This window comes from Cydia strobilella, chromosome 5 (assembly GCF_947568885.1).
Source record: "Cydia strobilella chromosome 5, ilCydStro3.1, whole genome shotgun sequence".
Taxonomy (NCBI): Eukaryota; Metazoa; Arthropoda; class Insecta; order Lepidoptera; family Tortricidae; genus Cydia; species Cydia strobilella.
Genome location: NC_086045.1, coordinates 1,951,885 through 1,965,935, shown reverse-complemented (window position 1 = coordinate 1,965,935; position 14,051 = coordinate 1,951,885). Strand labels below are relative to the sequence as shown.

General features: G+C 48.7%; 1 protein-coding gene across 1 annotated transcript in view; it reads right to left on the bottom strand.

The window, feature by feature from the left end:
* Positions 1 to 591: 591 nt before the first annotated feature.
* Positions 592 to 14,051, bottom strand: part of LOC134741330 (zinc finger matrin-type protein CG9776) — a 33,316-nt gene continuing 19,856 nt past the window's right edge. Inside the window, exons 9-14 of the mRNA XM_063674081.1 lie at positions 13,277 to 13,465; positions 12,218 to 12,368; positions 10,567 to 10,739; positions 9,175 to 9,311; positions 7,026 to 7,213; positions 592 to 3,361 (exon numbers count right to left, since the gene is read on the bottom strand). Of these exons, the coding sequence (XP_063530151.1) occupies positions 2,851 to 3,361; positions 7,026 to 7,213; positions 9,175 to 9,311; positions 10,567 to 10,739; positions 12,218 to 12,368; positions 13,277 to 13,465 (1,349 nt within the window). The 3' untranslated portion in view covers positions 592 to 2,850. The remainder of the gene's footprint in view (positions 3,362 to 7,025; positions 7,214 to 9,174; positions 9,312 to 10,566; positions 10,740 to 12,217; positions 12,369 to 13,276; positions 13,466 to 14,051) is intronic.

The window sequence follows — 14,051 nt, the reverse complement described above, 5'->3', positions numbered from 1 at the left end:
GTTTTTTCTTCTTTTTTTGTTTATAGTATCACATAATAAATAACCGAGTAAAGTAGGATTGGAGGAGGAGGAAAGTCCGAGTTAGAGGTTACTTTAGGAATTAATTGTATCGAGCGAAGTGTCATAATTCGTGTATCGGAAGCTATGTTGTTAAAGATAATATAGTCAAGAACTACATATATTTTTTCCACGTCTACGAATATCAACGCCTCTTAAAAAAACATGATCATATAAGGGAATTTTTTCGCCTTCTGGCTCAGGGAACCGCCTTAATGTAATTTGTACTGTATCATATGTTGTGAAATAAATATATCTAATATAATTTAATAGAGCAAAAACAAGTTTTGTATGAAAAACTTAAATTCGCAGTATTTTTAACAATTGCCATTGATTGATGATTTTGCCACCGGCGCACATGTCTAGGCCAAAGGTAGTGGCGCCATCTGATCGAGAATCAAATTTTCTTGATTTATGAGGCACGTTTTTTCCTTAGACTGTATCCATCTATTACGGAGTTATATCTAGCTATCTTTGATGAGGCTATAAAATAAAACGAGGAGTTACGATAATGACGATATTAATATCACAATACAAAAATACAGTCAAATTATTTATACATTATATGACAACTTAGATAACGTACAATTACTTATATTACGATTTCATATATTACAGAATAGTCTGTACTCGTAAAAAAAAAAAACAATTTTAGTGCAGTCAGAGCAACGGTTAACATTTTTTTAGAAGAGGATTATCTTTTCATCACACTTGCTCGGTAAACGTGCTATTTCATGCATGCGCAGCGGGAGGTAGTCTATTTTACTCCCACGGGACCTACAGCTTTAAAAAAAAATTGGTTCTAAGTAAAATACTTGATAAAATCATTAATTGTCTTCTTTATGTTTAAAAATGTTTAATTTGATTAATTTAATAGTCATTTAAATTATATTTACACAAGTTTCAATCGTCTGAATGCCGGATTGGTGTACCTTCGATGTCTAACCTGTCAACAAATGACAATATGGCGGACGAATGTTTGAAATGTCACCGTATTGAAGAATTATTTCGCTTAATTATTTTTTTTCGCAAGTGTGATGAAAAACATTGCGTGTAACTCCAGGGGTAAGAATATTGCAAACTCGAGTCTTTAATGCGATCCAGCCTGAGCTGTCGTGCATCTAAAGACCTCGTTTGCAAATTTTTACTTACCCCCTCATTGCATAATGTACTATTATCTACACACATATCATAAACCCTCTAAGCTATGATACGAAAACTGCAAATTACGGCCACCCTAAAAATAAACTGTTTTGTTAGAACAAATTCTTATCTGTGATGATGTTATGATTGAGTAATATTAAAATCAAATTAGATTGTATAACGATATTAAGACAACGTTTGTGACGTTTTCAATCAAAAGGTACCACATTGTCGCTTGTCGATAAGGTTGATTTCTAATTGAAGCTATATGGAAATAGCGCCTTACTGACAAGCGACCCTTTTGATTGAAAATGGCACATTTTTAAAACAAAGTACTTAATATAATTTGACCTCAATTTTAACCCTTTACCAGGTTGAGGGTGATATATTTCCCACATACGGCACTTTAAACTCGTGTTCTATTTTATATGAGTAATTGTCATTTTTGAACTGTCAGCGTGTCGAGGTGACGTTTTATTAGAAATGGAATGTCAATTGCAAACAGTGTGATTAATGGAAGGTAGAGGTGAGGAATCTCGAATCAAGGAATTTCCATGTATCAAAAAGTGTACGTCAATAACCTAAATAGGTGGCGCCACAATACCTAGAATATTTGATAAAAAAATTCATTGACAGCGCACTTTACTCCGTCAATAACGCCTACGTTCTTAGCTACTCTAGCGCTACTCTGGAGAGATTTGGAACTATTATTTATATCTAACAACTAGACACAGACACTTGCAACAGTTCTGCCATAGGAGATTGTCGTCCTTCGTCTACCGTCCATAAGTGTGATTAATGCCGCAATGGCGGTCGTAACATAAGGTTCCTGAACATATCATAGAGAGCTTATACTATGTGTGTAGATAAAGCAGTGCATGATATACATAATTAAGCATTAAAACACTTGTGATCCTATTATGAAACCCGCTTCGCTCGTTTCATAAGCCCGCGCTCGTTTCTTAATGGCTTTCATTATGTACCAGTCACAAACTACTTTGTTCCTACCTTCGTCCACACCCTTTGAATGCCACGGCTATCGAGCGCGGCGCGTCATCGTGTGAACATTGTGGGAATGCACGAAGGTTGAGTTTCATCTGTAGCCGCGCGCGTCTGTTGACGTCTTTGTCAGTCGAAGGGTTAACCAACAGTTTGTGAACCTTCTTCCAAAGCCTTCCTTTTTTACTTTCATTTGAAGTAAATTATACATAAAATAGAAATTGTATGCCCTACCTAGTGTATGGGTCAACATTAAACTAAATTATTTATTTCATTATATGCATTTTCGATTTTTTTTCAATTTCAAAATATATCAATGTTGTCAATTTAATACTTTATACTTTTGATACGTTAAAAAAAACTCGCTTTGTTAACTATCATAAATGTAAAGTGATTTAAAATGAGAACGGAATGATTTAATCATATCAATTAGATACATGATTAAATTCGTAATCAAGTAAGTTTAATTGAGACTGTTTTAGTTTTTTAACTATTTTGCGTCTTTGATACATAATACATGTAAGTCTTACTTATAACAGTATACTTAGGTACTGAGACGGACCGGCGGCGGCGGCAACTATACGTGGGAACGAGAGGTCCGATCGCTGTGTCTCGCTCCAACTCATGGTTGTGGGAACATGGGATTTTCATCTACATCCCAGCGACGTCACCGGCATCAATGCCTAACATAGCCAAGTCATCTAATTCTTCTTTCTTTTTCGCCACGCTTCCGTTTTCCTCTTTCGGCTTTTCCGCTGGCTTCTGGCTTTGCTGATTCTGTTGAGGTTGTGTTTGATTCTGCGGCTTATTTTGATTCTGGTTATTCTGGTTGTTAGGTTTATTATTATGCTGTTTATTCATAGGTCTCTTATTTTGCTGCCTCGGTTTCGGGCTGGGTACTAGGGGAACATGTGTGTCATAAAGCTGCGGTCTAGGAGGAAAAAGATTCGGGTTGAGTTGTGGGGGGTTCATGTCGAAGCCCATCATCATGCCCGGGGGCATGAGGCCTAGTGGGGGGAAGGGGGGCATAACGCCGCCGAGGGGACCGAAGGGCATGGCGGCGGCGAAGAGTTCCTGCTGCGCTTGGAGTGCGTCCGCTTGTTTCTTCACTTCGGAGGGGAAGATGATGTCCAGAGCATCTTGGAAGTCTTTCGAGAGGTTACTTGGAGTCGGTGGCGGTGGTGTTCTGTAACAATCATGTTGAAGGTTAGATTGGTAAATATACCAGATGACAATAGTCAAGAGTTTCTGCAATTTGGTGATCCTGATAGGTAGCCAAGCCTCGTTATCAATGTTGCAGTTCACAGAATAGACCGCGAGCCAGGCGCAAATTTCGTCAGGCATCGCGGTTAACGGCTGTATGATGAACCCTTTTGAACGTCAGCTGCCGCTCCGCCGGTGGGTTGAGGAATGGCAGCCACCGAAACGCGTAACACGGTCTTTCCGCCGCGATACAACAGGCTAACGATTTGTTTTATTAACAATAGCATCTAAACTATCATCTGACAAAGTATCAAACGGGAGGCGATGACGCCGATGACTTAAATTTTTTTTAACACGTTCATGTGACCAGCTGACGGTCTTTCCACAGCGATACAATCGGCTTTTTGTTTATTCGCAATAGCATCTAAACTATCATCTGATAAAGTATCAAGCGGGAGGCGATGACTACATTTTTTTATAGACTTTATTTGCTGCCATTCCTCAACCTACCAACGGAGCGGCAGCTGACGTTCACGAAGGTTCATCATACATAGCCGTTAACCACTATACGAGTTTTCGCCTAGGAGGCGATCGGTCATGTAAATCTGTTCCCGGCCCGCGGTCTATAACGTAGGACCAGGTGTCGTGCAATTCTATCTCTTGCTGGATCTGTGGTCGGGTCGGGTTAGGTCACAAGTCACAAGGTATAACTCAAGGCAGTAGTGCGGCGGGCTGCGGCGGCGGTGGCGCGGGGGCGGGCGCGGGTGCGGGGGGCGCGGGGGTCGCAGCAGTCGCAGGGAGGTGGGCAGCGCGATGGCGGACGGACCGATCTCCTGCTGGAGCTGTGGCGGGCTGTGTACTGTGTAGTGACTCACGGCAGTAGTGCGGCAGGCTGCGGCGGCGGTGGTGCGGGCGCGGGGGGCGCGGGGGCGGGCGCGGCGGGTGGCGGGGGGAGGAAGGCGACGGGCGCGCCGAGGGAGGTGGGCAGCGCGATGGCGGGCGGACCGATCTCCTGCTGGAGCTGTGGCGGGCTGTGTACTGTGTAGTGACTCACGGCAGTAGTGCGGCAGGCTGCGGCGGCGGTGGTGCGGGCGCGGGCGCGGGGGGCGCGGGGGCCGCGGCGGGTGGCGGGGGGAGGAAGGCGACGGGCGCGCCGAGGGAGGTGGGCAGCGCGATGGCGGGCGGACCGATCTCCTGCTGGAGCTGTGGCGGGCTGTGTACTGTGTAGTGACTCACGGCAGTAGTGCGGCAGGCTGCGGCGGCGGTGGTGCGGGCGCGGGCGCGGGGGGCGCGGGGGCGGGCGCGGCGGGTGGCGGGGGGAGGAAGGCGACGGGCGCGCCGAGGGAGGTGGGCAGCGCGATGGCGGGCGGACCGATCTCCTGCTGGAGCTGTGGCGGGCTGTGTACTGTGTAGTGACTCACGGCAGTAGTGCGGCAGGCTGCGGCGGCGGTGGCGCGGGCGCGGGCGCGGGGGGCGCGGGGGCGGGCGCGGCGGGTGGCGGGGGGAGGAAGGCGACGGGCGCGCCGAGGGAGGTGGGCAGCGCGATGGCGGGCGGACCGATCTCCTGCTGGAGCTGTGGCGGGCTGTGTACTGTGTAGTGACTCACGGCAGTAGTGCGGCAGGCTGCGGCGGCGGTGGTGCGGGCGCGGGCGCGGGGGGCGCGGGGGCGGGCGCGGCGGGTGGCGGGGGGAGGAAGGCGACGGGCGCGCCGAGGGAGGTGGGCAGCGCGATGGCGGGCGGACCGATCTCCTGCTGGAGCTGTGGCGGGCTGTGTACTGTGTAGTGACTCACGGCAGTAGTGCGGCAGGCTGCGGCGGCGGTGGTGCGGGCGCGGGCGCGGGGGGCGCGGGGGCCGCGGCGGGTGGCGGGGGGAGGAAGGCGACGGGCGCGCCGAGGGAGGTGGGCAGCGCGATGGCGGGCGGACCGATCTCCTGCTGGAGCTGTGGCGGGCTGTGTACTGTGTAGTGACTCACGGCAGTAGTGCGGCAGGCTGCGGCGGCGGTGGTGCGGGCGCGGGCGCGGGGGGCGCGGGGGCGGGCGCGGCGGGTGGCGGGGGGAGGAAGGCGACGGGCGCGCCGAGGGAGGTGGGCAGCGCGATGGCGGGCGGACCGATCTCCTGCTGGAGCTGTGGCGGGCTGTGTACTGTGTAGTGACTCACGGCAGTAGTGCGGCAGGCTGCGGCGGCGGTGGCGCGGGCGCGGGCGCGGGGGGCGCGGGGGCGGGCGCGGCGGGTGGCGGGGGGAGGAAGGCGACGGGCGCGCCGAGGGAGGTGGGCAGCGCGATGGCGGGCGGACCGATCTCCTGCTGGAGCTGTGGCGGGCTGTGTACTGTGTAGTGACTCACGGCAGTAGTGCGGCAGGCTGCGGCGGCGGTGGTGCGGGCGCGGGCGCGGGGGGCGCGGGGGCGGGCGCGGCGGGTGGCGGGGGGAGGAAGGCGACGGGCGCGCCGAGGGAGGTGGGCAGCGCGATGGCGGGCGGACCGATCTCCTGCTGGAGCTGTGGCGGGCTGTGTACTGTGTAGTGACTCACGGCAGTAGTGCGGCAGGCTGCGGCGGCGGTGGTGCGGGCGCGGGCGCGGGGGGCGCGGGGGCCGCGGCGGGTGGCGGGGGGAGGAAGGCGACGGGCGCGCCGAGGGAGGTGGGCAGCGCGATGGCGGGCGGACCGATCTCCTGCTGGAGCTGTGGCGGGCTGTGTACTGTGTAGTGACTCACGGCAGTAGTGCGGCAGGCTGCGGCGGCGGTGGTGCGGGCGCGGGGGGCGCGGGGGCGGGCGCGGCGGGTGGCGGGGGGAGGAAGGCGACGGGCGCGCCGAGGGAGGTGGGCAGCGCGATGGCGGGCGGACCGATCTCCTGCTGGAGCTGTGGCGGGCTGTGTACTGTGTAGTGACTCACGGCAGTAGTGCGGCAGGCTGCGGCGGCGGTGGTGCGGGCGCGGGCGCGGGGGGCGCGGGGGCCGCGGCGGGTGGCGGGGGGAGGAAGGCGACGGGCGCGCCGAGGGAGGTGGGCAGCGCGATGGCGGGCGGACCGATCTCCTGCTGGAGCTGTGGCGGGCTGTGTACTGTGTAGTGACTCACGGCAGTAGTGCGGCAGGCTGCGGCGGCGGTGGTGCGGGCGCGGGCGCGGGGGGCGCGGGGGCCGCGGCGGGTGGCGGGGGGAGGAAGGCGACGGGCGCGCCGAGGGAGGTGGGCAGCGCGATGGCGGGCGGACCGATCTCCTGCTGGAGCTGTGGCGGGCTGTGTACTGTGTAGTGACTCACGGCAGTAGTGCGGCAGGCTGCGGCGGCGGTGGTGCGGGCGCGGGCGCGGGGGGCGCGGGGGCGGGCGCGGCGGGTGGCGGGGGGAGGAAGGCGACGGGCGCGCCGAGGGAGGTGGGCAGCGCGATGGCGGGCGGACCGATCTCCTGCTGGAGCTGTGGCGGGCTGTGTACTGTGTAGTGACTCACGGCAGTAGTGCGGCAGGCTGCGGCGGCGGTGGTGCGGGCGCGGGCGCGGGGGGCGCGGGGGCGGGCGCGGCGGGTGGCGGGGGGAGGAAGGCGACGGGCGCGCCGAGGGAGGTGGGCAGCGCGATGGCGGGCGGACCGATCTCCTGCTGGAGCTGTGGCGGGCTGTGTACTGTGTAGTGACTCACGGCAGTAGTGCGGCAGGCTGCGGCGGCGGTGGTGCGGGCGCGGGCGCGGGGGGCGCGGGGGCGGGCGCGGCGGGTGGCGGGGGGAGGAAGGCGACGGGCGCGCCGAGGGAGGTGGGCAGCGCGATGGCGGGCGGACCGATCTCCTGCTGGATCTGCGCGCGGGCTATCTTCTCCTTAAACTCCGCCACCTGCAAAATATACACGCATCAAATGACTGGCTTCGACCGAGGAATTATTAAGACCTTTGCTACGTTTGTCAAAATTTACAAACTAAACACAGTTTATTATTCACTTGTTGCTAATCTTAATAGATCTGAACCGGTGAGCTCCATCTTAGGCCCTGTCTTCACTTTCCATCAGGTGTGACTAGAGCCAATCGCCGATCAGTTAGTAATAATCCTTATTAAACATAAGAAAACCGGCCAAGGGCGAGTCGGACTCGCGCACGAAGGGTTCCGTACCATTACGGAAAAAAAAACAGCAAAAAAATCTCGTTTGTTGTATGGGAGCCCCATTTAATAGTACATTAATATCGAGGCTCGGAAGTAGCTACTTGCTGGCCGAGGATTCGTTTTAAACGGACGACCTTGGGAGTCCGTTTAATTGAATCCGAAGCCAGCAAGTAGCCTTCCAGCCGAGTCATATATAGTGCTTTTCTCAAAAATGGCGCAATAAACACAAATATAATAGAAATATTATATTTTCACAGAAAAAAGTAAAAATATTTGCTTTGCCGCCTTTATATTTTCTGCTGAAAATACGCCAACCTATTTGAGACACCTAAATAGTCGTGGTACCAACATTGTAATAATAAGTACTGATCATCTGTTTGGCTGTTTAATGGACCTATGCCTTCATTTGATATGGCCACTTCAACTTTTAAAAAGTTTGGAACTCGACAAATAATGGAATTTGTATGCAACATTGCAGTCCCGAAATCGAGACTGCAATGTTTTTAACTTTTTAATTTATTGACTGACCATAAACTACGCACTACGCGACCTACTTTTTAACCGGCAACGTCGAATTTGCCGTCTATTTTTGAGAAAATATTTATATTATTCTGTTTTTAGTATTTGTTGTTATAGCGGCAACAGAAACACATCATCTGTGAAAATTTCAACTGTCTAGCTATCACGGTTCATGAGATACAGCTTGGTGACAGATAGACGGACGGACAGACGGACAGCGGAGTCTTAGTAATAGGGTCCCGCTTTTACCCTTTGGGTACGGAACCTGACACCTAGAGACTTTTACATCTCTAAACAATGTTAGTACTTCTGTTGTTTGTAAATTTTTTATTAGCTTTTTTTGTGTAATTTGACATTTATATTTATGTAATTGTTTTTTTTTGTAATTTTGGGTTAATTTATTCTTTGTAAAAATGAACATGTAAAAGTGCCCCTGTGGCCTATTTGCTGAATAAATGTTTGATGTTTGAACCCTAAAAAATAAAAAATAACGATGGTACCTTACCACAGAATAACTAATAGTATTACCGTACAGAAAATTCACTCGTTCACAAAAGCCAAATTTAGGTATAAAATTATACCTACACTCGCCGCCTGCAAGCAAAATTTAAACTTATAACCGCGCACGAACCGTGAATTTTCTTTGCGCGCCGCAGTTTTATGACCGAGCTGCGAGTGTCGGCACGGGGTTGTCACTTGACAAGTTTTTGTACCTATACCTACTGATTTATTATTTTTAAGATAAATATGTAGGAATTACAAACGTTGATTCTGTAAACATACAATTTTTAGCCGGAGATAGTATGTCTGATTCTCACGGAAGTAGGTATGCCACAGAAGTACTTATTCCTTTGAAAATATGTCGGTCAATATAGTCCGGAATTTAAAAAAAAAGTTTTTTCTGCTTCCTTGTTCTTCCGTTTATTCAGACATCCGTAAACAGAACATTATCTTTTATACAGATTAGATCGCGATTTAGGTTTCGAAGCCATTGCGTATTTTCAATTTTGCGCGAGCGCCACGTGACACGACTACCGTGCGAGCCGAGCGGCAGCCCACTGCCATACACCTTCCCGGGCGGTGCGCCGGCCAAATATACCTAAACTGCGCAGTGACACCCCCATGACCTTACCTAAAGTTAAAAGTAATATTAGTAACTAGCCTAAAAGATACACTACCTTCTTTTGTATTTCTGCGTCCATTTCGTCTCTTCTCTTCTTGGTAGCGTCCTCTTCTTCCTTCTTTTTCACTTCATCTTTCTTTTGTTCCTCAGTTTTAGTAGTTTTGCTTAGGTTTTTGTATACAGGCATTTTACCTAATAAGAATATTTTTAATTTTAAACTGACACGGGACTAAATCGCGTAAAAAAACTTACGTTCGTCGTCTGCCTGTGACCACGAACGTAACGTCACGTTCGAAACGTCAGGCCAAAAATAAACGTAAGTTTTTAACGCGATCAAGTCCCGTGTTAGTTTAAAATTACGAGTGAAAATCGTGTAAGTTTAAATCAATATAAAAATATTTTTACTTAAGAGTCCATCAATGTGCTCACTAGCGCCACTGCTAAATAATTGTGATTATTTAAAATTAACGATAAATATTTAAAAAGGGGGGCCGCTACGTACTGTATTTTGTGTTTAAGTACCTTTTAAATACATCAAACTAGTTTTTATGTTGCTGGATTCGTCGATCTATGAACTCAAAACAAAAACGGCCGTTTTAACTTTGGACGCATATATATATTGACGAATCCAGCAACGTAAAAACTATTATAATGTATTCAAAAATTACCTAAAAACAAAATACAGTACGTAGCGGCCCTCTTTTTTTAATATCTATCGTTCAATTTAAATAATCATAATTATTTACCATTGGCGCTAGTGAACTGATGGGCTCTTAAGAAAGTTCCTTATTATTAGGGTTGATATAACAAAATTAGATATTTGTTTCACAAGGGGAAAAAAAATATTAATTACCATCTTGTGTTGTGTCTTGTCAGTATTGTGTATACTTGAGCTAAGAAAGTTCCTTATTATTAGGGTTGATATAACAAAATTAGATATTTGTTTTACAAGGGGAAAAAAATTATTAATTAACATCTTGTGTTGTGTCTTGTCAGTATTGTGTATACTAAGGCTAAGATAGTTCCTTATTATTAGGGTTGATATAACAAAATTAGATATTTGTTTTACAAGGGGAAAAAAATTATTAATTAACATCTTGTGTTGTGTCTTGTCAGTGTTGTGTATACTTGAGCATGCGAAAGATTTCAAAATTTGGTTTTTAAAATATAATTTAGTTAAATAAACGTTACTACCAAGGGAAATACACAATTTTCCATCAGGGGGTGTCCATTAATTACGTGAGGGGCTTTTGATGATTTTTTTAAACCGAAAAATAAATTATGTGGTATTTGCTAAACCCCCCTGAAATTTAATGGACGCCCTCTTACGGAAAAAAAAAATCGAAATCATCACACAGTCTATTCCACCAGCCAACATTAGGAAACAATAGAAAATTTTCATCAAATTTTTTTGCTACTCATGTGGATAAAATACAACTTTGCTTACCGATGAAGGGCATCTTCCTGATCTCTGGTTTCCTGGCCGTGCCGCCCGGGCTGCGCCCCCGGGACCCGGAGCGGCGCTCGCGGCCGCGGGACTCCCCGCGCTCGCGGCCCCGGGACTCCCCGCGCTCCCGGGAGCGGGACGAGCGCGAGCGGGACCCCCGCCGCTCCGCCTCCCTGGGAGGAAAACATTGTCCGTCAGAGCGTTTTCAACATTATCCGATCCGATATTCTTCTTTTCTTGATGGACTTGAGGGCGGTGTTGCCCGTAGCCAATGTCACGTAAAAGGGTAGGAACAAAATAAATGCTCTTAGAGCACGACGCTGTTCGGTGGTTGTTGTAGTTGTCTCGTAAAACCGATAGCTGGATTTTACGAGAAGCACGTGGACTACCGGCCGTTGACTCCAAAATGGTGGTTAAACACGCTTTGAGATTAATTCTCCATGCACTGCACACTACCACATTAGATTATTGTATAATAAAGCTATCGATATTACACTTTAAACAATATTAATGAGCAAAAAACAAAGGAATTAATCACGAGGCTACTATCAAGATGGCGTTCGAACCGGAAGTCGATCCGATATTCGGATGTCGGATACGACCTTAAATATGTAATGCTGGCACCACACTTCGCTGTAGTTGGCAAATATTCGTGTTGCATCCCTTTTGTTTTGTTTGTCAAAAAAGAAAGAGATGCAACACGAATATTTCTGCAGGCATCTGATATATGGCATCAAATGTAGAAAATTGGCTTTTCACGTTTATTCATTCGATCAACAAACGATTATTTGTAAAAAAAAAAGGTATGCAAAAATTAATGCACCCTAGCAATTATGTTCCTCCAAAAGTTATCCGACATCCGGATTCCGATATCGGATCGGATAGTGTGAAAACGCTCTAACGGAGAAAAATTCCCACCTTATACCAGTGGTAACTACCGTGAATTATTTTTAAATGGCTACTAACCTCTTTCTAGAAGCGCCTCTGTACCTGCCGTCCCTGGGGCCCCTAGGATCCCTCGAGTCCCATGTGTCCCGGACGGCAGCGTCATCCGGCTCTTCAGAGAGTCCAGAAGCTGGCGGTCACTCTCGTTAAATCTGATAATAAAACTGAACTAACCTCTTTCTAGAAGCGCCTCTGTCCCTGCCGTCCCTGGAGTCCCTCGCGTCCCGGTTCCGCGTCATCCGGCTCTTCAGAGAGTCCAGAAGCTGGCGGTCACTCTCGTTAAATCTGATAATAAAACTGAACTAACCTCTTTCTAGAAGCGCCTCTGTCCCTGCCGTCCCTGGAGTCCCTCGCGTCCCGGTTCCGCGTCATCCGGCTCTTCAGAGAGTCCAGAAACTGGCGGTCACTCTCGTTAAATCTGATAATAAAACTGAACTAACCTCTTTCTAGAAGCGCCTCTGTCCCTGCCGTCCCTGGAGTCCCTCGCGTCCCGGTTCCGCGTCATCCGGCTCTTCAGAGAGTCCAGAAACTGGCGGTCACTCTCGTTAAATCTGATAATAAAACTGAACTAACCTCTTTCTAGAAGCGCCTCTGTCCCTGCCGTCCCTGGAGTCCCTCGCGTCCCGGTTCCGCGTCATCCGGCTCTTCAGAGAGTCCAGAAGCTGGCGGTCACTCTCGTTAAATCTGATAATAAAACTGAACTAACCTCTTTCTAGAAGCGCCTCTGTCCCTGCCGTCCCTGGAGTCCCTCGCGTCCCGCGCGGCCGCGTCCCGGTTCCGCGTCATCCGGCTCTTCAGCGAGTCCAGAAGCTGGCGGTCGCTCTCGTTCAAACGCGCCTCTGCGTTCGCAAGCCACTCTATAAATACAAGTAAATTAAATTATTGTTAGTCGACTATAAATATTATTGCAGCGTCATGATTCATAAAACCATGAATAACCTTTATACAACTTCATACATCAGTGGTGGGAGAAGTGGCACTGATTGTCATAAATAGACGCAAAGATAACTCCGTAATAGATGGATGAAGTCTAAGGAAAAAACGTGCCTCGAAAATCACGAAAATTTGATTCTCAATCAGTTGGCGCCACTAGTTTTGGCCTACTCTCGTATAGAGGGCGTCGACGGTTTCGTTTGTTATTTATAATTTTAACGCATATCAGTGATAGAACATGGGTCAAAATCATATAAAAATAATTAATGTAAATAAAAAAATCATTTATCCATATTTAAATACATTGTAACGTATTTTTATAAATCTTCATTTTTAGTTTTAAAGTGTGTCGGATAGATGGCAGTGAATTTACAGTGGTTACAACTATGACAGTACCGCTCTATCTTATTATATCCTCTTTGATAGACGTAATCTTGTGGAGTGTCACACATTAATACTACCGGCAGCCGTTTGAACTAATTTTATTCCATAAGATTTAACGTAGAAAAGCGTACAAAAGGAGGGCAGCACCAGTCCTGCACCTAGTGAAATAAATCATAATAGTCGCTCGGTCTGTTATCTCTTCACACTTACACCGCTGAATCGATCTATATAAAATTTGGTACACAGTTCGAGTCGGAATTCATCTCCCGTAACAATTTATCATGTTATTTTCCTGGACTTAAGGAGGTGGAAAGGGGGGAGGAATTTACAATTAAGTACGAATTCCAAGAAGCATACTTATTTATGCCGCTGATATTTCGCGCTTCAACAAAACGACGGACATTGAATTTATTCCTTAAGGAGAAAATCTAAAAAGGTTCAAACTTACTCTTTTTCTTCTTCTTAGCCACAGTATCGCTTTCAGAGCTGCTGGAGGAGCTGGACGAGCTGCTGCTGGAGCTCTTCCCCTTCTTCTTCTTGCTTTTCTTCTTCTTTTCCTTCTTCTTCTTCTTCTGCTTCTCTTCTTTGATTTCGGGCGGCGGCTGCGGGCTGTCCTTGCGTTTCGTGTGGAAACCGTCTGTTGAATAAATTTTATTTTGGTGATGGTTGAATTCATCAAATTTTATTCTAGGGGAATAATGCAAAATTGTTGTACAAGGATTCTTTAATAGTTATTTACGATACGAGTGCGGAAGTAGGAACTCCATTCGGTCGTATCATAAGATCCCGATGGGGTGAAGTGTATCCGCCTTGAAATATGTAATAAAATAAGAAACCTTTGCTGTTCCTTCCCCTTGGAGCCGGTTGGTGTTGTTACCTTTGTTGAATGTGATGGTGTGCGCGGCGTATCTGGTGGCCGCGGCTTGCTGCGCGGCCTTGGCGGGGTCCTTCTTCCCCTTGGAGCCGGTTGGTGTTGTTACCTTTGTTGAATGTGATGGTGTGCGCGGCGTATCTGGTGGCCGCGGCTTGCTGCGCGGCCTTGGCGGGGTCCTTCTTCCCCTTGGAGCCGGTTGGTGTTGTTACCTTTGTTGTATGTGATGGTGTGCGCGGCGTATCTGGTGGCCGCGGCTTGCTGCGCGGCCTTGGCGGGGTCCTTCTTCCCCTTGGAGCCGGTTGGTGTTGTTACCTTTGTTGAATGTGATGGTGTGCGCGGCGTATCTGGT